Source organism: Oratosquilla oratoria, chromosome 2 (genome assembly GCF_046742065.1).
Source record: "Oratosquilla oratoria isolate Oo_2021 chromosome 2, ASM4674206v1, whole genome shotgun sequence".
NCBI lineage: Eukaryota > Metazoa > Arthropoda > Malacostraca > Stomatopoda > Squillidae > Oratosquilla > Oratosquilla oratoria.
In genome coordinates, this window is record NC_134778.1 from 55,294,691 (window position 1) to 55,318,378 (window position 23,688).

A 23,688-nucleotide genomic window follows, 5' to 3' on the forward strand; every position below is an offset into this window, starting at 1 on the left:
TCCTCCACTCATGAACTGCGTTAGAGGGTGTTTCCACGGTCTAACGGCTCGTCGAACGCGGTTCGACAGACACGTGTTTAAAGTGATGTGTGAACGTGTGAACGGGGTATTTGGTTGTCGAACACGTTGGTTAAACCCCCAATACCCCGTTCACACGTTCACACATCACTTTAGACACGTGTCTGTCGAACCGCGTTCGACGAACCGTTACACCCTCTTAAGGACGTTAGACTCAAATATTTTCGAGATCCATTGAAGCACTTAACTATGGTTTCGAGGGCAATCAAAGATTTGATAACTACATATTGACAAGTTTGCAATAAAAGAAAGTTATTTCTAGTAATCGTAATATTAACTAAAATCAGTGACATACTCGTAAATAAAAGACAAATGTTGTTATGTCCTGTTTCAATAATTTAGTATTTTCCTCAATTGAAATAATTATAGTAAGTTAAGTTTAAAAATCTATCGTCATCTCGCGTGCTATTTTTGGCCATCCCACGGCCCACATATGGCGACGCTGTTGGCCAAAATTTTCCTACCTACTTCTAGGCTAAGGCCACGTCCTATCAATACGAGGCCATTATTTCTCATCTATTTAGTATTTAGTGTGAAAATATTTCAATTATTTTTCGTCTTGAAGATCTCTGAATCTCCGCTTTTCATGAAAAATAGGTTAAGTGTTTTAGGCGGTTATCGTAATGTTTGTTTCTCATCTCTGTCGTTCGCTGCAGCATCCTTTTCAATCCGTCAATGTCTTTAATGAGATTCGAGAACATTCTAACGCCTTTCGTAACGGGTGTCAATGTCTGTTTACTCTGTCTATCGCTAAACTATCTTGTTCATTTCCTCAGTCGCAAACTCTGAGCATTTTGCATTATATCGAAAACAAGGGAGATCTCATGGAAGTGTGTGTTTGTCTTTTTCAAATGCGTTTCTTTCTTTTCAGTTTGGCTGGGCCTCGACACAAGTGTCACATCTCGCCCTGATCCCGGATCTTACTCCCCTTGAAGCCGAGAGGGACGAACTCAACATCATCAGGTAAGTAAAATTTCCCCTCTCTCTCTCTCTCTCTCTTCCTCTCTGTTTCTGTCTCTTTTCTCTGTTTGCCTTTCCAGCAACTTGAAGGTATTTTTTTTTCGGTCACTCGGTCTGTACCTATATATCTTTGGCTCTTTAATTATCCCCCATCTCTCTCTCTTTCTCTTTCCCCGTCGTGTATTTTCTCTTTCTCTCTGCTTCTGTTTCCTTTCTCTGCCTCCCTTCCCAACAATTTTCATGCTTTTTTTTCAGTCACTCAGTCTATAAAAATCTTTGGCTGTTTAATCGCCCTCCCTTACCTCTCTCTTTCTCTCTTTTAGAAGAATGGAGAAAGGAAAGGAGAGGGAGAGAAAACCAGGAGCGGGGATGAGTTGGACAAGAGTTGGTCGTAAGAATTTGCGAGGCACTGATAACATGTACTGTACATCAGACTTAGTAATGCATCCTCGATGATATATCATAAATTTCAAAAGAGATAGTTTATATCATTCAGCTGTAAACACCCTTGAACGAACCTTACTTAAAATAGCGACAACGCTGTCATTAATATGCGTGGACATTGGAAGGACTGGGTAATCCTTGAGGAATTATACTCAAGGAAATGAGCTTACTCTTCGTCATATTTGGTTTTAGATTTGCAAATCTCCCTTTCTTTCTGTCTTATCTCCTTTCTTTCTTTCTTTTTTCTTTCTTTCTTTATCGCTTGATAGATCGACGACATTCGGACTAAACGTCTTTATCCATCTTGATTTCCATATACTCTGTTCTGAACGACTTCCGACAGCGTTCTTCTTCTTTTCAGAAAACTTTCTTCTCCTTGCATCCTATACTTCCTGGACCTGCACGTTGATGGCTTGCTTTTTGGGAACAATTCCGTTTATCTTTTCAACATTCTCATCTTTCACCTTTAATGTTTGTCTATGCAATTTCAGTCTTGCTCCATCCTATGTTTCCAGTACTAGTTTTATTTCCAGTTTCTTGTCTTATCCCTTGTAGATACTCCTCTAATCATCATAAACACTCTTATCGCTGCTTCCTGGATCCTGGACACGAACAGCTATCATGAAAACCAAGCCTACAGTGCCTTACAGTAATATATGGATTTTAGTATCGTTTTACAAGATAGAATATTACACTGCATAGGTACATTTCTGTCTGTAAGGAAAGGATATAATACACTAATGTTTGCATCACACTTTCCAGTTTCCCTATTAATTCAAATTTTATTTGATGTAATGTCGTTTTTTTTTTAGAAACGCCGAAATGTACAAAAAAAAAGACCTTATTGTGCTGATCTTTCATCTCCACAATATACTCTCATCACTTCTGTTTTTCTCGTATTATCATTCTGTTTCACTGCGTTCCCTCTTGTCATCTATCCATTAACATTTGAAGATCACACAAAAAAGAATGCAAGATGGTACGCTCTATTGTAATCGGATATAAACCAGTGCAGACAAGACCTGATATGGTTATGAAGGAAGAGATACAATAAGATTAGGTTATTCTAGTGAATGAGTAATAAGATAAATACACCAGAGATGTAAAATCTGCTGCAACATAACACCATACACATTTACACACTCACTGCCTCTCAGAGTGCAAGGAAACGTTAGGGTTATTACAATAAAACTGACCGTCAACCAGTTCTATCGCAATGCGTTTCTTCAGAATAAAAAAAATCCTTTTGGTGTTCCTTAAGATGATCTCATGAACTTCATGAGCAGATTTTCTGGTTACGATCCGCGCAGTAACAAGTCCGATCTCGCGGAAAAAAATATAGATAAACATATCAATTTAAATAAACTAGTTAAAGGAAATAAAGGTCTGGGTAACACTGAGCATGAAGGTGAGGACGAAAAAGAGGGTGAATGTAAGGGTGAGGTGGAGAATAAATAATGGATACTGGACAAATATTTAAATAATAAATGTAAATAAATGTAAATAATAAATACTGGAGGGTAAATAATAAATACTGGACAAATTTAGATTTTAGGACATAGGCAAGAATTGGTTTACAAATAGTTAACTGGTCATCGAATGGAATAGACTATCAGTTGTTTGAAGAAACGGTTAGACAACTTTATGGATGGGGATGACAGGTGGTAATGGACATGGAACTTCCTAGTGTAGGCCTTGTGGTCTCTTGCAGTCTCCTTCATTCTTATGTTCTTAACCACTTCACTCCGGGGCACATCGCTTAAATGTGAGGGTGGGAATGGGCGTACAGATGAGGGTGAGGGTTGTATGTTGAGGCTGGTGAGGAGGTGGAAGGGAGAGGGAGAGGTGGGCGGAGAAGAGGAGTTTCCTGAAACAGCCACCGTTGCGGGGGGGGTGGCTTCTTGTGGTGGTGGATCCCCCCTTCTCGAAGGCGTCCTTCATGGGCAACACTGCCATTCAGTTGATTATTCCCCCTTCAGTACTGAAGAGGATACGTGACACGTGACCCGGGTGGCATCCACAATGAAAGAATAACTTCCACTCGCTGCGAAAGAGGTCTAAGAAGAGAACAAGATAATTGCAGCTGAATATCTCAGCGGTGATTGTTACTTCCGTGAGGTATAATGACGTCACATAATACGAAGGCTAAATAGTTTTCCCGCTACGAGAGGACATGACGTCATTAAATATGGCGCCGTTTTCTCCCAATTCTTGTAGATCGCTTACGTTCTCCCTCAAGGATCCAGACAGCCTTCTTGCATAGTTCATATGCATAATTTATAATTTCTATTTTTCTTTTTTTCGCATTGTTCATATACATCATTTACAATTCCTATTTTTCTTTTCTTTTCTTTTTATCATAACTTCACTTTAGTCTTTCCTTAACCTCTTCACTCCGGGGCACATCGCACGTCTGGTAGCATTAGCTGCCCGACGTGCGATATTGCGTCATAATAATCGCATTATAAAATATAAAGTCAGTGTTCGATCGTTCGTTCTCTTTCACTCGTGAATTTTGATAACCATAGAAAATATGATGAAGCCAGTTTAGAGAGAATGGAGGTTACGTAGGTACGACTACAATAAATATAATCAAGACGCCGACGTCGTCATCATCGCGTCACCCACGTACGTAGGCGTCACCGTATGGAAGTGGAACAGTATAGTTTCTGGAGTTCCTTAGTCGGCTGAGAGCGTGGGCCTGTAGCGAGCATTGTGGGATCTCAGTATCCCCCCCTGAACTGCATTTCATTTCTCTCCTTCTCTCTCGTCGTCAGGTACTTCTTCGACGTGAACTCTGACGTGCTCGTCTACGTCATCACATGGATCGTCTTCAAGCAGGAGGCCAAATTCGGGGGAGAGACGATCGACGCGTCAGACGCGCACAAGTTCACGGTCAGTGCAACAACAAATATATCTTACGACCGCCGGCAGCAATTGATGTCATTATCATTTTCGATAGTATAACTAATTTTTTCTATGATAATGATTATGATTATGTCATTACTATAATGATAATAATAATGATAATAATAATAATAATAATGATAATAATAATAATAATAATAATAATAATAATAATAATAATAATAATAATAATAATAATGAATAACAATAATAGTAATAATGATAATAGCAATGATTATAATAATAATGACAATGATGATGATAATAACAATAATTATAATAATGATAATAATAACAACGATAATAATAATAATGATAATAACTATAATAATGATATCAATAATAAAAACAATAACAATAACAACAATAATAATAATAATAATAAAAGTGATACTTTTCCTCCTCCAGACCATTTCACTCCCACTTGTGGCACCCCACCGATATAATCATCTTACTTCCAGACGGTCACAGTGTGCGTTTTGGTGATCGGCGCCATCTTCTCGATTTTGTTTCACATCATAACTCCCGAGCCGATACAAATTAACTCGCCTCGCCCGTCCCCTCCACCCTCCCTCACCTCCTCAACCTCCACTCATTCGAAGGATATACCAGTTGGAGGATCAGCCACGAAAACGGGGGTGGCAACGGCAGCGACGACGCAGAGGGAAGTGGAGCAAGGCATCGGGAGCATGACGGGCTCTCGGGAGGAGCTTCTGACGGGGAACGCTGAAGAACTGTCCATCAACGTTGAGATGGCCTGGAGGGACTGGCTCGTTGAACCCCAGTTCTATAAGGTTAATGATTATTTTATCATTTTATTTATTTATTTTATTTTATTTGTAATTTCCTTTCTCGTCGTTTCAATTTCTTTCTTCTTGTTTTTTTCTTTCTATTTTTGTGATTATTTTTCTTGTTCTTTTTATTTCTATTTTCTTTCTCCTTATCTTCCTTCTTCCCATTCTTTTTTTAGTTTCTTCCTTCACCTGCTCCTGTTTCTGTATCTTCTTACAACATTCTCCAGTCCCAGTTCTTAAAAGGGCATTTTTCTCCAGGTTCGAGTTCTTTCTTTTTAGCATTATACTTTCATTTATTATTTCTATATTTTATTATACCTCATCTTTTCTGAGGTTCAACACTTTTCAATATTTCTGATAGTTGAGATCCTTTCCTTTTATTTTACAACTGTTCTTTGAGATTTGTTTAATTTGTTTTTAGATTTTTCATTCATTTTCGTATCAGTTGGCATTTCATCTTGATATTTTGACTATAGCCAGACTGGTCTATTCATCTCTGTGGAGCTCCTCAGAATTGTAATGGTAGCATTGAACACTCCTTGTAATATTGTATATTTATTATTGTATATTTGTATATTCAATGTATTATTAAGTGTGAGAACCAAGCGTTCATACCAAGCGCGCGTCTGTGATTTTCCCGCCAAGTCTGAGCTTGGTGGCGTGGCTTGGCGTCAGAGGCAGTCTTGGTTCTGCCTCCAAAGCGAACACACGCTTGTATATGTAGTGTTTTACAATTATTAATTTATTCTTATTCAGTGTTTCATTGGCCAGCCTTATACAGAACCGAAGTGGTTAGAGTCTCTCTTGATTAGCCCGTCTGTCGCGAGTAATACTTTTCCTTTTGTTTTGGCTGTCACCAACTTATTCCTTTCGTCCCTGTGGCAATCCTTTGGCAACGAAAGTGTTAATGAAGGATGACTTAGACTCATTTTCTCTCTTATTTTCTCTTCTCTCTCTCTTTATGTTCTCCCTCTCCCTTTCTCTTCTCTCTCTCTCTCACTCTTCTTCCCTCTTTCTCTTCTCTCCCCTTCTCTTTCTCTACTCTCTCTCTTCCTCTTTCTATTTCTATCTCTTTATTCGAGTTTTGTACATATGTAATGAGAGGTGATTATACTATCCGATTACACCATGTGTTTCTTATCCCCTACTAGGTCTCACTGCTGTACACGTGCGCCCGACTGGTGGCCAACCTGGCCAACATCTTCATGCCCATTTACCTCCAGGAGACGCTTCACACAAGGGAGGTCAGTCACGAGTAGAACTGTAGTTGTATGTTACTTCCACATAACGGTGACGGGGTTCGCCCGTGAGAGAAGGAATAAAGAAACTCCAATTCTCTCGGAACTTGTTTATTGCAATTACAATGCGAGTATAGGTGACTTAAGCCGCTGTCTTGGCTGTGGAACACAATTCTTTATATTTAGGAGCACCGTGTATAAATTAGTTCATAAATTACAATTTTTACTATACAGAATATTACTGCAAATATTTATATATATCTACATATTGTTATGAGAGACATGATAATGTTAATTAAGATATGTTTCCATAATTACTAGTTCCAACGGGTGACAATTATTAATACAGGAAATAATGGTGCGCGTATATTATAGAATACGATTTCTTGAAGGCGTGACCTTGCTACAGAACTCCCAACGGCTGTACAGGTGTCAAATCTTCTGTGTGGTTAACTGAATCGCGAGATGTGGCAATAATGCTTGTGCTTTCACGGGACGGGGTGTGCAATAGTTACTCAACATTTGCACTTAAACCCTAAAGCGTTGTTGCCACATCATCTGTACTATATGACAGGTGGATCACGCAAAAGTCTTGACTTTTGTATTGCCTGCTTCCCTTCGACAGGGTTCAAGTTCAGTTATCTGCATATACATGGCGCGCGCGCGTGTGTGTGTGTGTGAACGTGTGTGTATATGTGTATGTATGTATGAGTGTGTGTGTGTATATGTGTGTGTTTATATGTATGTGTGTGTGTGCATGTGCGTGTATGTGTATGTGTGTACGTGCGTGTGTATCTGTGTGTGTTTGTATACATGTGTGTGTACGCACGCGTGTGTGAGCGTGTTTGTGAGCGTGTGTGTATGTGTGTGTGTGTGTGTGCGCGTGTGTTCTTGTGCATTTCCATTTGTGTATTTGCGTGCATGCGTCTGCGTACGAGAATGTGTATATGTACTTGTGGGGGGGGGTCTGGTTGTATAATTGCGAGAGAAACGTGTGTGTGTGTATGCGTGTGTGTATACATGCGTATGCGTGTGTGCGCGCGCGCTTTTTTTGCTTGTGCATTCTTACTTGATCCTTCCATGTGTAGCAATCTTGCATAAACAGTTTTCGCGAACTTGCATCACTGCTGACGCCGGGAAGCCTAAGAAATCCGCGAAGGAAGAAAACGTGGAAGACGAAGACACGAGAGGCCTTCCAGGGTGAAGGTTACAGTGGCGACCCAAGGTTGACAGGTCTTCTTTGGTAGGCATAAACAAGTCGAGTGGATCAGAGGAGGTGTGAACCAAACGGCTCTTACCTCCTCCTCCTCCTCCTCTTCCCTCCTCCTTCTCTTCCCTCCACCTCCTCTTCTTTCTATTCCCCACTATGTACTACGTTTCCTCTTTCCTCCCCTCTTCACCACCATTATATCTTCTTCCTCCTTTTCTTGTTTTTCCTTCTTCTCCTCCTCTTCTCTCCACCCTCCACCTCCTCTTCCTTCTCTTCTCCACCAGGTATTACGTTTCCTCTTTCCTCCCTCTTCACCACTATTATATCTTCTTCCTCCTTTCCCTGCTTCTTCCTCCTTCTCCTCTTCCTCTTTCTTCATTGCCTCTTCTTTGGCCCCTCGCTCTCTTCCCTGCTTCTCTTTTCGCTTCTCCAACTGCTCTCTCTCTGAAATCCCACAGCGTCTCCTCTCTTTTTCTTCCTCTCTTAGAGCGCCTTCGCACGCGCTCTTTGCTGGCTTCCTGGTCAAGAAGTATGAAAAGGCGTGGTGTCCGTTGTTGGCGAGGCGTGGCGTCCGTTGTTGGCGAGGGGAGGCGGACGGAAGTACAGACAAGAGGTCCGGGGGAGGGACGAGGAGACTTAAATGTGACTTGCCATGACTAGACATGAAAGATGGCGACTCCTACTCTCATTCTTCTTCTCTTCCTGTTCTTTCCCTTCCTCCTCGTCCACTTCCTCCTCCTCTTCTTCTTCTCCCTCCCTCTTTTGGAAATAAATATAAAGATACGCGATCCGCGACGCGCGTCCCTACACAGGTAAGCCATATAGGCTTACACTTTCATATCTACTATACCAGCGGACACATGCTCTCTCTCTCTCTCTCCACACACACACACACACACACACTCAGATGGCGCAGTGGTAGCGTTCCCGGCCGCCACTACGGCGGTCCGGGTTCGAATCCCACCCAGTGCTGAAATAATTTCAGTAACGCTGCGCTGCGAGTCGTTACTACAACTCTCGCGTACGTGTAAGGTCACAGCATTACCCATAAATCGGTCATATATGAGCTCCGAGTTCTCTTCTGGGGGAGAAATAGCTGTCGATCACGAGTCCAACACGTGATCCAAGACCATGGTGAGTCACACACACACACACACACGCACACACAAACAGTTTAGATAAAATGAGATATGTTGACGGGACACCACGAGCATAGCTCCCCTGCCCGTCAAATACAACTAGGTAAATACAACTACGTAAATACACACACACCATGCCTTTAACATTTTACCGGCCCTGTATTCGACCCACAGCCTTCTCGTGATTCAAAACCGCTTTAATCCTATTGTAGCTGGCTGCCCGTTCCCACTGGAGCGTTTTGACACCACTTCGTCTGACCACAGCTATCCGCCAAGTCGTCTCAGACATGGCTTTGTCTCGATTACCTAGAAATATATATGTTTGCATATTGTCTCTGCCAATATTGGGTCGTGCCCACTCCCAGGCGTGGTGAATAGGTTTGTGAACACCTTACACACACACACACACACACACACACACACACACACACACACACACACACACACACACACACACACACACACACACATAAACACACACACAAAAACATAAACACACACACACACTCATACACACACAAGTGCGTTCACACACAGAAGCGTGCGCGCCACACACGCGCACATGCACACATACACACACACAAACACACACACACAAACAAACACACTCTTCCGGGAAGGAAATAGCTGTCGATCACGAGTCCAACACGTGATCCAAGACAATGGTGAATCACACACACACACACACACAAGCGCGCAGAAACCCGCAAGTGCACACACACGCGGGTACACACGCGCACATACACACAAAAGCTTGAGCGTACACACACACACACACATACACACACACACTGAGGCGCCCAATATCTGTTCTGTGGCAAGACAGACCCAGTGACTCAAAGTTGAAGTAAAACTACAAGTAAATCGATTCTATCACTCACACTCAGCTTAGAACGTAGGTTAGGGTATTTGACCGTATAGCCATTGCAAGGGTAATCAACACCAAACATTACGGCAGTTCAAAACAAACCACTGTTCTAATTGAACAAGAAACTTATAAAAATTGTTATAAGACGTGATTCCAGGTGTTGAACTTGTTCATGAAAGATTCGTGTAGATAAATACACATCTTCTGGTTAAGATTCACAAAAAAAAAATAATATGTTGGACTTCAGCGTTTATAGCAATTACAAAACCAAAAGTAATTTGGACACATCCTGTCGAGTGCATGAGTCTACTTTAATGTTGTTTAACGTCACAAACTCCTCCCATCGGAAGGCTAGGACAGTACTCCTTACAGAGGCCTTTGTAGCGTGGAATTTAATGAACCATGCCCTTGGGTCAACTTCGCCGGTGGCAGGGTTCGAACCGCCATCCCTTCGGCTTTCGCCGCAAGTAACGACGCTCCAACCCACTCAACCAGCGTACTTACTTGCCGCTATTAATCCAGGGTTTCTCTAAATCTTGACAAACAGACCGACGTTAACCAAGACAAACACTTAAGTGATCATTCGGTGTATGTGGTTTATTCGATAAAAGTATTCTTTAACTCACTGAGAATGATCAACTTAAAAAAATTACCTGGTAGCCAAAATAAAATCGTAAAAGTGACTACTCGTGAATGGAATAAGAAGGTAAACCATACCCTGAACCTTTGCAATTCAAGACAAATATATTACAGGTTCAAGTCAACTAAGAACGCAAAGAAAAAGAAAAGACGAGGCATTACTTGTATGGCCTGAACACACTAATACAAGGTGAATACATTTTACAAGTTCAAGAGAATACTATTCCACTGGTCTTGAAACATGCACATGTAGCAAGCGAGCCTTGTTGATACACAAAAGCAGACAGCCAATCACGTGCAAGCAAGCAAAGTCTCACAACCAACAAAAAAGAAAAGTGGACGGTGGAGTCTTACCTTGACAATGGCCACTAGACTTCCATGTACGGCCTAAGACCTTGCTAGTGTTGCATGAGGTCTTACTTCGCCAAAGCCTTAAGAGTGACACACACACCCAACCACCAATCACACGCATTCCCTACCTTTCCTTCACCTTGGCCTTTCTCGTTCGTGGGCACATACAAGAAATCAGTAGTACACACTGTCACGCACCTTTCCATCACCAGATCCCTATGGAGTACTGAGCTATTATGCAGTCGATGTTTTAGGGGCATTAAAGAATCCAAACTGATCAAGTCACTCAGCATTATTCTATAATTAAAATTTAATTACATTTTGATTATAATTTTATCATTTACAATCTCCATTCAAAAATAACGATCACTTGTAACTTTTACCATCCCTCGTATCTGTTGTCCTTGTTAACCCCTCTATCATTACCGTAACTCCACCTCTACAGAAGCTCCGTTTATTTCCGACAAAATACTAATACTGTCACCAGTGGCACTGGATTAGCCTATGAAAAAAGTGAAGATCGATTGCGGGGAGAAATCAAAGGATTACAAAGGATTACAAAGGCGGAGCATGCCGACAGGAGACCTTTTGGTCCATATCTAGGTCGGATGCGAAAAAAATCATAATAATAATAAAATAATAAATAAAAACTATAATAATGTAAATAACAAATAAAATACATAAATAAATGCATAGGTATAGTTAAATAATAAACAAACAGGTAAATAGTAAATAATAATAAATTGACATATAACTAATAATAAATGAAAATCAAACAGACAAATGATAACAAAACAAAAACAAATAATATGAAATAAATTATAATCATTACAGCATCTTGCTTAGGTGTTTATCTAAATGATTCTTAAAGCTTCGAACTGAACTACATTGCACTACCTGTGCAGGAAGTTTATTCCATTCATTAACTACACGGTTGGCAAAGTTGTTTCTACCTACTTCCAAATTGAATCTATTTCAGGACAGTTTGAGACCATTGTTTCTTGTCTGATTCTCATTCAATGTGAAAATTTTGTCACTTTTGATGTTGTCAATTCCCTTTATAATTTTAAAGACCTGTATCAAGTCACCTCTGAGTATTCGCTTTTTTAGGGAAAACAGATTCATGTGTTTTAGTCGATTTTCGATTATTTATTTTTGATACTTGGAATCGGTTTTGTGGCTCGTCGTTGTACTTTTTCCGGTCTGTCAATGTCCTTAATGAGATTCGGAGACCATACAGAAAGAGCATATTCCAAATGTGGACGAACTAACGATTTATATAGATTGTTAATGAGTGATGGACTTTTGAAATCAAAAGATCGCGCAATCAGTCCTAAAATCTTATTTGTTTTCTCAGAGACTGAAATACACTGCTTGGATGATTTGAGGTCGTTACTGATAATTACGCCGACATCTTTTTCACTATCCACTTTTGTTAACGAATTTCCAAATAGCTTGTAATCGTACGTACTGTTATTTTTACCTATGTGCATTACCTTGTGTTAAATTTTATTAGCCACTTTTCAGACCATTGCTGTAATTTATCTAAATCTTCTTGAATATCAAGCAGTAACAATAGCTTTAAGATTTATTATGATTTGTACATCATGTAACAAAGTGAATAATTCAATAGCAACTTTTAATTAAATTATAAAAATAATATATGGGATTAATATTACCGTTAGGACAACGTTTGAATTTACACAATCGTCTGGGAAAAGTTCGAGGGTCCTGTTTCTTTTATTTATTACTTTCTCTAAACATTCATAGGATTTGTTTCTTAACACCAAATAATTGAAACAATGTTTCATTTACTTATCATGATAATCTATTATGATTAAAGTTGTAACTGTAGGTATGCCTACGAATCATGTTACGAGGCTTTATCACTTTATCTTTGTTTCGATCTCTTCAACCTTCTATTTGAGGTCTTCTTAAATCTGAATACGATGCTTGATGAATTGGGTCGAAATGAGGCAAGAAGGTAAAGACTAGATGGCCGGAATGATGAAGTTTCGAACACCGTGAACGATTGCTTGGCAACCCTTTCGTATGGTCTCGTCAGAATTTAGATGTTGTAAATTCACCCAATTTCAGTCCATTTAAAGATTTCACAAGGTTTGCCATTCACCAAGCAGTTCAACTAGTTGTAATCTAGTACCAAATAAAAATTAAAACAAAAATCTGCATTCCATATTGAAGGTGTTACCAACATTACGCTGTTATGGAGAAACAAATTCGTTACACCGGCGACTAAACGTTTCTCTCAAGGGTAAGCGTGCTTCAATCAGAAGACAAGCAAGATTTTTCTCTCATTATTCTTCTCTTTTTTATAGAAATAAGTAAGGGACCTATATAACCCTCTTACATTATCATATTTCTTATACATTATACGCAATGAAATAAGATGGTATATACAAAATATATAACTACAGGCATGTGTGTATGTATGTATTCGTTCATGCGTGCGCCGACACGACATAAGTTTGACTGTTACCACTACCAAAAAACATTACTCGCATCAAGGGCTACCTCTCATCGTGATCTTCACTATTAACCCCTACACTACGGTGATGCCTCTTCAGACAAATAAACTCGTTTTGGCCAGAATGAGATATGTTAAGGTCGCCACCGAGAGTCGAGGGGAGTAATTCGTGACAAGCGTCTTTCTTCTTTGGCAGGAGCTGATCGCTCTCATACCCCTCGTCATGAGCCTCTCCGGCGTTGCCGCCACCATCGGTCTCCGTTTTCTTCGAAAAGGCGTCGGCAAGAAGGTAAGGAGATTTCTGTCTTTTTCATAGGAGTTTTTCTATCTTTTTTTTTTTTTATTATTGTTTCTTCTTCGCGTTCCTTCATCCAGAAGGCGGCGCCAGCCACGACAGCGTGTTGTCTTTCTTGTGAAAAGGATACTTGTCATGCGATCATTTTTATGTCGACATCATGATTTCTCCCCCTGTTCCCCTGCCCACTTTCTGCAAGAATCGCCTCGATTGTAGTAAGATGACAAAGACTTGGTGGTGGTGGTGGTGGTGGTTGTGGTGGAGAATGCCATCGATGAGGACCTTCCTTCTCCTCCTCCTCCTCCTTATCCTCCTCTTCCCCTTTCTCTTCATCCTCATTATCCTCCTCCTTCTCTTCCTCCTTCCTCTCCTCTTCCTCATTTTCATCGTTTGTCTTGTTAGGGGTCGTTCTTAACTCCTCTAGCCACAACAGCGTCACTAGGCTACCATTCATAAAAAGTTGCATTTTCCAGGTAACAGGCTTTAAATGTTGTTTGTAAACCTTTCCCGATAGACAAGTTGGCCATCTACATGTTCTCAGAAATGATCTCATACTCGTAAGCAACAGGAGAAGAAAGAGTGCAAGGAGGACGAAAAAAGGAAGAGGAAGAGGAAGAAGAAGAGCAGATAAGGTGGAGGAGGGCGAGGAGGGGCGAGGGAAAAGGGAGTATGGGATATACAACGAGGAGGATGAGACAAGAGGAGGGGAAGAAGAACAGGACGAAGAGGGAGGAGAGGGAGGATGGAGGAGGGAGAATGCGTGAGGAATGATAGCAATAGGGGGGGAGGAGGGATTGAAAAAGGAGGTAGAAGAGAGGGAGGAGGATAAGGAGGGAGATGAAGGGAGAGGAGGAACAAGAAGAGGAATAGGAAGGGAATGGTGAGAAGTAGACACAGGAGAAGGAGGAGGAGGAGGAGGAGGAAGGTAAGGAAGAGGAAGGGAGAAGGAGGATGCAGATGAGGAGGAAGGAGGGGGAAAAGAATGGAAAGGAGGCGCATGAGAATGCGAAGGAGAAAGAGAAAAGGTAGAAGGAAGAGGAGGAGGAGGAGGAGAAAATAAGAAAAGGAAAGTAAAGAGGAGCAGAAAAGGAAGGAGAAAGAGGAGGGGGACGGAGGAGAAGTACGAAAAGAAGGAGGATAGGAGGAGAAGAGAGAGGTGGAAGAAGAGGAGAAGAAGGAGGATGAGGAGGAGAGGGAGGTGGAGGGGGAAGAGGGATGAGGAAGAAGAGGAGAAGAGAGGTGGAAGAGGAGAGGGAGAAGAAAGACGAGAAGGAGGAGGAAGAAAAGTAGAAAAAGAAGGAAGATAGAAGGAGAAATAGGAAGAAGTGGAAAAAGAGGAGGAGAGGTAAGGAAATGGAAGAAGGAGAGGAGAGGTGGAGAAGGAGACGGAGTAGGAAGAGGAGGAGGAAAAGAGGTAGGGAAAGAAAAAGAGTTCGAAGAGAAGGAAGAAGAGTAGGAGAAGAAGGAGGATAAGAGGAGGAGTAAGCAGAGGAGGTGAAGGAGAAGGAGGAGAAGTAAGAGAAGAAGGAATGTAGGAGGAGGAGTAGGAAAATGAGGAGAATGGGAGGAGGAGGAGAGGGAAGTGGAGGAGAAGGAGAAGGAGGATGAAGAGGAAAAGGAGGAAGAGGAGAAAGAGCTGGAGTAGAAGGAGAGGGAGGAGGAAGAAGAGAAGGAGTAGGAGAAGTAGGGAAAGACAGAGAATAGAGGGAAGAGGAGGAGAAGAAGTAGGAAAGGATGGAGGATAGAAGGAAGAGGAGGAGGAGGAGGAGGTGAAGGAAGACGAGTTAAGAGAAGAAGAAACATAGGAAAACGAGGAGAAGTGGAAAAGAAAGGAGGGTAAGAGGAAAAGGAGAGGGAGGAGGAGGAGGCAGAAGGGGAGAAAGTGGAGGAGGAAGAGAAAGAGGAAGAAGAGGAGGAGAAGGAGCATTTCGTTCGGAATAACTAGAACTTCCGTCCTTAGGAGCAATATCGCAACGATGAGGTGGAGTCATCAAGGTAGCAAAGAAGTAATTAAAGAAAGGTAGCAGGACGCTGTGATGGCAGAATTTACAAGAGATCAGTTTTCGAGTAGAGATGTACTCGCCAATCATAAAACAATACTAAGGGACCAGGGATGTCACTAAGGTCCTTCAAATATCGACTGTTTAAAATTTGCAGTCAATATCCTACACAAGGGAGGAGAAGGAGAAGAACGAGACGGGGGAGGAGAAGGAAGAAGAGGAAAAAGAGGAGGGGAAGGAGGGGAGGAGGAGAAGAGGGAGGAGTGTGTCTATGCTAGTTAGCAAGGGTACAATCCTAGAGATCCTATGGAACAATTCAAAAGTATTGCTCTTTCTAGTTTCATTTATACCTCTCCCCCTCTCTCTCTCTTCTACTCCACCACAATATGAAGAAGAAACTTGTGATTTATATGCTTCAGTTTTTGTTCTCACCAGAGGCCTTCATTTCCACGAAAAAAAAACAGACATTCCATCCCTCTTCATCTGTCCACCAATAATTATCTTCCATCAGCCAGCATCACCTGCAGACCTCCCTCCCACTCTCGAGCCTACTGACACATGTGAACGATCACTTGCCGTCCATATGCATGAAATGTTTACATCTCGTGTGCCCTGCCTGGTTCTACCTCTACTTTTATCATTGCTACCACTCTATTGATGGAAATAGGTTTTGGGAAGTATGTTGAGGCTATATTCAGCATGCATACTGGGAAGTCATAATAAATGTCTCCAATAGTGAGAGTGAATACAATAAATAAATAAATAAATAAATCGAGAAGTTGGTATACGCTGTACCACCTTGTAGCCCTTGATTCCACCACTGTACCACAACCACCCTCATCCTCATCTTCATCCACCTCCGTGTCTGGTAGTATCTATTACACTCCGCCAAAGGTCAGCCGTCGCTGACATTAGCAGCCTTCGGGCTAGCTACCTATCATTACAACTCTCCCTCATAACCTGAACATTATATCTAGGCGTGAGTGCTACGCTCTACAAGAGTCCCGTGTTTATATATCAAAATATCGTGTAATGAAAGCGTATGACGTTTCTGCCGTTTCTTTTATATTACTTTAGTCTGAAGATTTAATGTGTTCAGATCCAACCCGTCCCTCCTCTTTGCATAATTTTTCTACACGTTTCACTAAACTTATGTATGTGTGTATGTGTGTATATATATATATATATATATATATATATATATATATATTTTATATATATATATATATATATATATATATATATATACATATATGTATGTATGTATGGAACTGCAGCAACTAGTACAAGCAACTTAGTTGTCCCTGATGACGTCAGTCAACCCAAAGCTATGATTGACCTTTTCCCCAATCGCTTGTTTGGCATGCATACATACTCGTAAACTTATTACTTCATATTTCAGTTTCTGTATTTTGGATATTTTAGCAAAAAAATATTTTGAGTTATTAAAGTTTGTATTTAGGACACTGGGTAGTTGTTGATATTACCCTCAGCATAATTTTTTATTTGATTAAATTCCATTTAGATTCATTATTTTATCTTCATTTGTATTAAATACCTCAAGCGCTGTATAAACCTGTGGCTGAAGCCCTAAAATATGGCTAATCGATCAATCTCCAAGGTTTATGTCTCAGAAAAAAAAATTCTCGTAACCCCATCCAATACAAATACAATACAAACATATGGACAGGATTAGTGATCCAAACTTTGCTTTGCTTTCGCATAGTAAACATACAGTACCATTCCACTGGCTATCATGTCCCGTACCTCTAGGTTCAAGGTTTGTATTCAATGGGGGTACAGACACCCAGGTTAAGAACCACTTCCCTAGTTGTCCCTCACAACACCTTCCTAAAAGAAACACTAACCTTTTCTTCTTTGCAGGCCAGCTACGTCGTAGCCGTGTTCATAGGCCTTGCAGCGTCGACAGGCTCCTCGCTGCCCATCTTGCCCGAGTGGGGAGTTTATTGCGTCGCCATCCTCTGGGGACTGTCCGGTTCGCTCATGATCATCCTGTCCCTCGCCTTCACGGCAGACCTCATCGGATTCTGCACTGTGAGTAGTAGCAACAGAAATGATGCCAGCGGGTGTAATGGTAGTGCTGGTAGGTGTTTAATAATAATATTAATTGTGTTTAATTAGGACGATGTCTCTTTAAGGAGGACTTTTTGAAGCAGGGATTTAATGTAATGTGCCCTAAAGATCACAGCCAGGTAATGATCATCCCAATGACGACGACGACGACGACGACAACGACGACGACGACGACGATGATGATGATGATGATGATGATGATGATGATGATGATGATGATGATGATGATGATGATGATGATGATGATGATGATGATGATGATGATGATGATGATGATGATGATAATAATGATGATGATATTGATAATGATAATAATAATAATAGCTATGATAAAAATAATAATGATGATAATAATAATAATGATAATAATAATAATAATAATAATAATAATAATAATAATAATAATAATGATGATAATTATAATAATAGTAGATAATAATAATAATGATAATAATGCTAAGGATAATAATAACAGTAATAATAATAATAATATTTATTATCATTATAACAGTAATAACAATAATAATAAAATAATAAAAATATTAATGATAATAATAATAATAACTGATAATAACAATAATAACAACAACAACGACAATAATAATAATGATAATAATGATGATAATAATGATAATAATAATGATAATAATGATAATAATAATGATAATAATAATGATAATAATAATAATAATAATAATAATAATAATAATAATAATAATAATAATAATAATAATAATAATAATAATAATAATAATAATAATAATAATAATAATAATAGTAATAATAATAATAATAATAATAATAATAATAATGATAATAATAATAATAATAATAATAATAAATAATAATAATAATAATAATAATACATGTAGGACCATGCTTATTTTGAAAGAAATTTAAAATCCCCTTGGCAACTGAACTTCTCTCCTAGCCTAACATGCCTAGCCAAATAGGTAGAATTTAAATTTCAATTTGCTGTTGCCTATGCAATATGCATTGCATTGCAAGCCATCAACAGGCTCCCGTAGACTGTCATGTAGCCATTTTAAGAATAAACACTTATAAAGTGCAATCTTGAAAGCCACTGCAATGACTGGTTTATGCGATACATGGAGAAACTAACCTGAAACAAAGGCTTGACATGCTAGAGAAAAGACAAGACCGGCCATATGATACCGTGGAAAATAAGTCTACTTTTCCACAAGTTCAGCCTTGTTTCTACTAGGTTTTAGTCCTCGCCACTCCAACCAACGCTTCAATATTTCTTTGTCGCGGCTCGTGCCGCTTAAATTCTTCTTATCGGCTTAAGAAACCTGCACAGCGAAGCTATAGCGATAATCCCATACCACACTCCTGGTCATATGGCCATTTCCCGAAGGTTGAGTGTGGTTTGAATTTTCCGCCAAAATCATCGGAAATTTAAAATTCCCGGCTCTGTGCAGGCATGCGCATTGTCGACCCCACCTCCCCCTCCCTATTCCCTCCCTTCTTACCCGGCTAGCTCGAGCCGGACGTCGCGTCACTTCAATGAGAAATGAAGGCTTCGCCTGTGGGAGGAGGGAGGGACCCTAAATCTGTGCAGGTTTCTTAAGCCGATAAGAAGAATTTAAGCGGCACGAGCCGCGACAAAGAAATATTATCGGCTGAAAGAAACCTGCACAGCGAAGCTATGCATGAGACGAGGACAGGTGGGAGGAGAGGTGAAGCCTGAATCAAACCGTTATTACGTGTGTCTTTCCTATGGGAGACTTATTCATTTTATCACTCAGTAGAGGGGAGACAGAAACGTCAAGTACCCACGCCGAAGAATGTGACATGCACAACATTGCACTGTTCACACAATGCGTAAATTATACGAAATTTGTATCCTGTTCAACGGTTCCTGGCCCCTCCCCACTCCTCGGTCGCCCTTTGCCCCCTCCACTTTTTTGAGATGAGAGGGGTGGAGCCGTTTCCATGGCGACACATGGGACAGGGGCGACTGAGTGGTAGAGACACCGTGTCCCCAAGGGAGTCGTCGATGTCCAGTCCCTAGGTCCCGCACCCGCTCCACAGAGTGGGTGCGGAGAAACTCCAGCGACCGGCGTAGGGCCCCCGACCGAAGCCAGGGACGCAACAACCTGTGGAGTGCTGAGGGTATCGGCCCGGGCAGGTCACGCGGGAGAAGCAGTATGCTCCTGTCGACCTCCCGTACCAGCCGTCGGCGCCCCAAGCGGCTCAGTGGAAGGGCCGGGGTCGCGAAGTTGAGGCCCCCCCCCCCCGCCACCGAAGGAGGGAGGACGTGAGAGAGAAGCACGCTCTTTTGGCGCAGGGGAGCACCCGAAGGACGCTGACTGTGTCCCACTCAATCCCGAGCCAATAAAGTCTGTGTGGGAGCAAGGGCAGACCCGTCCCAGTCCACCCCGAACTCCACGTCCGCCAACACACTCAGAGCCATTGAGATGTCGGCCGATGCACCCTCCCCGGTGGGCAAATGCATCCACTAGCCGTCTAGGAACATGAGTGTGGAGACGCTTGCTTCCGTCCAACGTACGCCTACCACTCTCACTAGTTTCGTGAAGATCCTCGGGGTAAGCGAGAAACCGAAAGGGAGTATGCGAGGCCAAGTTCGTTTCCGAGCGACCTCGTCCGTGGGCGTTAGTCAAGAGGCTTCGTCCTGGGTGAAGACGTTCCCTGAGCGTCTCCCACGAAGACGGGCCTGGACCCTCGGTATGTATCCAACTCACCCCAAGTCTTCCCGCGGGAAGTTCTCGAAGCCCGTGGCGAGCGTCTTCATCCAATAGTGTGCTATGGCAATTTGTGACGTCTCGTCACCCACAAGCGGACTTCTATATGTTTAATACCTAGTGACATCATGTGATTGTACTGTGACGTCACCGGATTGATCATGGCGCCATAGGATCGTCTCGTGACGTCACAGGGACACAAATTGACGTCATAGGACTACATGGTGACGTCAATTTATCACAATGACGTCATCATACCGTGACATCACTGAGTCACAGTGAGCGTTGAAATAAATTTTGACATGGTAAAATTCTGGACCATCATGACTGTAGATTAAATTAAGTTGAATAGGAAAAGTCATGTTCATTTCGACCTAAGTCACAGTGAGCGTCGAAATTAATTTTAACATGGTAAAATTCTCGACCATCATGACTGTAGATTAAATTAAGTTGAATAGGAAAAGTCATGTTCATGTTGACCTGAGTCACAGTGGGCGTTGAATTAGTTTAACATGGTAAAATTCTTGACCATCATGACTACAGATTAGCTTAAGTTGAATAGGAAAAGTCATGGTCATTTCGACCTAAGTCACAGTGAGCGTCGAAATTAATTTTAACATGGTAAAATTCTCGACCATCATGACTGTAGATTAAATTAAGTTGAATAGGAAAAGTCATGTTCATGTTGACCTGAGTCACAGTGGGCGTTGAATTAGTTTAACATGGTAAAATTCTTGACCATCATGACTACAGATTAGCTTAAGTTGAATAGGAAAAGTCATGGTCATTTCGACCTAAGTCACAGTGAGCGTCGAAATTAATTTTAACATGGTAAAATTCTCGACCATCATGACTGTAGATTAAATTAAGTTGAATAGAAAAAGTCATGTTCATGTCGACCTGAGTCACAGTGGGCGTTGAATTAGTTTAACATGGTAAAATTCTTGACCATCATGACTACAGATTAGCTTAAGTTGAATAGGAAAAGTCATGGTCATTTCGACCTAAGTCACAGTGAGCGTCGAAATTAATTTTAACATGGTAAAATTCTCGACCATCATGACTGTAGATTAAATTAAGTTGAATAGGAAAAGTCATGTTCATGTCGACCTGAGTCACAGTGGGCGTTGAATTAGTTTAACATGGTAAAATTCTTGACCATCATGACTACAGATTAGCTTAAGTTGAATAGGAAAAGTCATGGTCATTTCGACCTAAGTCACAGTGAGCGTCGAAATCAATTTTAACATGGTAAAATTCTCGACCATCATGACTGTAGATTAGCTCAAGTTGAATAGGAAAAGTCATGTCCATTTCCACCCGAGTCACGGTGAGCGTCGAAATTAATTTCAACATGGTAAAATTCTCGACCATCATGACTGTAGATTAGCTCAAGTTGAATAGGAAAAGTCATGGTCATTTCGACCTGAGTCACAGTGAGCGTTGAAATTAATTTCAACATGGTAAAGTTCTTGACCATCATGACTTATAGATTAGCTTAAGTTGAATAGGAGAAGTCATGTCCATTTCGACCTGTTTTTTTTTTTTTTTTTTTACTTATATCGATATCAATATCAATATATATATATATTCATTTATTTATTTATTTTTTATAAAAATAATATTGTACAATTCACATAGTGCATAAATTCTATGTAGAATATTGTATCTTGCTCAGCGGTTCCTGGGCCTTCCCCTACCCCTCGGTCGCCCTTTGCCCCCCCTTCTTTTGCGAAGAGGGGTGGAGCCGTTCCCATGGCGACACATGGGACAGGGGTGATCGAGTGGTAGAGATACCGTGTCCTGAAGGAAGTTGCTGATGCCCAGCCCCCGAGGTCCTGCACCCGTTCCACAGAGTGGGTGCGGAGAAACGCCAGCGATGCCTTCCGGTGCCCTGTTGGTGGTGTCAGCTAGCCAAGACAGGAAGTCCAGAACTGTGCTAGCGGAGATGGTCACTATCGCGTGTCTCCGAAGGAAGTCCTGGAATCTCCGGTTGGGAGGGTTGTTGGATCTGGATGACGGTCGGGACCGTAGCGAAGACGCGGTCTGTCGCTTCCTGGTCGAACAGACCACGGGAAAGGGGAGCTGCTCTCACCACGCCCCGGCGAGCTATCTCCGGGGCCGACCGCGCTGCAGACTGACGAGCTGCCAGACGAGCCGCGGTGAAGGCCCTCGCTGCTGGGGGTAGGGCTGATGACGCCATGTTGGCTGTACCCTCTGCCACGGTAGAGAGTGCCGCCAGGGTGTCTCTGCATACAGAAAACACGCGAATCAAATTAGTAGGGCGAGAAGGATCCCGATCCCCGGAGGGTGTAATAAAGTCACATCGCTCAATTGTAGAACGTATAACATATGCGAAGCCGAGGTCGTTTCCGAACGACCTCGTCCTCGGGCGCTAGTCAAGAGGCTCCGTCCTGGGTGAAGACGCTACCCGAGCGTCTCTCGCCAGGACAGGTCTGGACCCTCTATAGATTGAAATATCCCACTCACCTCAATTCTTCCCGCGGGAAGTCCTCAAAGCTCGTGGCGAGCGTCGTCAGCCAGTTCCTCATCATCGCCATTGCCGTGACGGTCGAGATGGTAGAGGCAAGGTCTTGTCTGGTCGAGGCCTCCGTCGTCAGCAACTTAGCCTCCGGTTCACTAAGTTGCTGGGGGAGGGCGGGGTCCCTGCCCGAGTGCCACAAGCAATCGCGCAGGCCCTCCGGCGCGAAGGGTGGTGGCAGGACGACGGGGAATGATGAAGGGATATGCCGTCGAGGAGGAACCGTCTTGGGTTGGTCTTGGGCCCGCTCGAGAGCAGGGATGTCTAAGGCTTTCTCCCCTTTCTCCTGCGGGAACCAGGCGTTTGGGGAGAGTGCTACCGCCGGTGAGTCCCCCGACCTGTCGACAAACATATGCCCATCAGGGTTTAAACGAGGGTTCTCCAGGAGAGCACCTAATGCGTCCAGAGTGTTAGAGGTGGAAATCCTGGAGGGCGTGGAGGCCGGGGCGGAGAGGGGTCGAATCTTATATAGAACCTTAGCCCCCTCCGCGTCGTTGGCCCACTTTAGGATAACGTCATCTCTCCTCCTCCAGCCCTCCAGTAGCGAGTAGTCGGGAGACCAGGCCACTAGCTTGTGATCTTCTCCAAACGAGTACTCCCAGGACCGGGGAAGGTCACACCATGAGAAGGGGTGAACTCAAGAGTCCGTCATGGTAGGAGGATAAGGTAAAGAAGAACTGTAGTGGTCCTCCACCCCGTCCAACCCGACGGACGTCTGATTGGGGGGTTCCTCCTGAGAGGGGCCTTCTAGTCCTATACCTGTCGCCGGCACGGAGGGGCGGAGGGAAGGACCAGGAGGGAGAGTGGGAGGGGGGGCTAGAGCCGTAGGTTCAATAGGAGGTTGCTCTGGAGAGGGGTGCGTTATGATTTGCGCGGTCTGAAAGGCCGGATAATGTGATAGGGCCGATTCAAGGACGG

At 42.3% G+C, this 23,688-nt stretch overlaps 1 protein-coding gene across 1 annotated transcript in view; it reads left to right on the forward strand.

Annotated features, from left to right (window-relative positions):
* The window catches only part of LOC143038839 (major facilitator superfamily domain-containing protein 12-like), a 69,588-nt gene that overhangs the window by 39,900 nt on the left and 6,000 nt on the right, over positions 1–23,688 (forward strand). The window contains exons 4-9 of the mRNA XM_076208457.1: positions 950–1,041; positions 4,260–4,377; positions 4,851–5,183; positions 6,335–6,427; positions 13,310–13,402; positions 17,293–17,463. Coding sequence (XP_076064572.1) covers positions 950–1,041; positions 4,260–4,377; positions 4,851–5,183; positions 6,335–6,427; positions 13,310–13,402; positions 17,293–17,463 — 900 coding nt within the window. The remainder of the gene's footprint in view (positions 1–949; positions 1,042–4,259; positions 4,378–4,850; positions 5,184–6,334; positions 6,428–13,309; positions 13,403–17,292; positions 17,464–23,688) is intronic.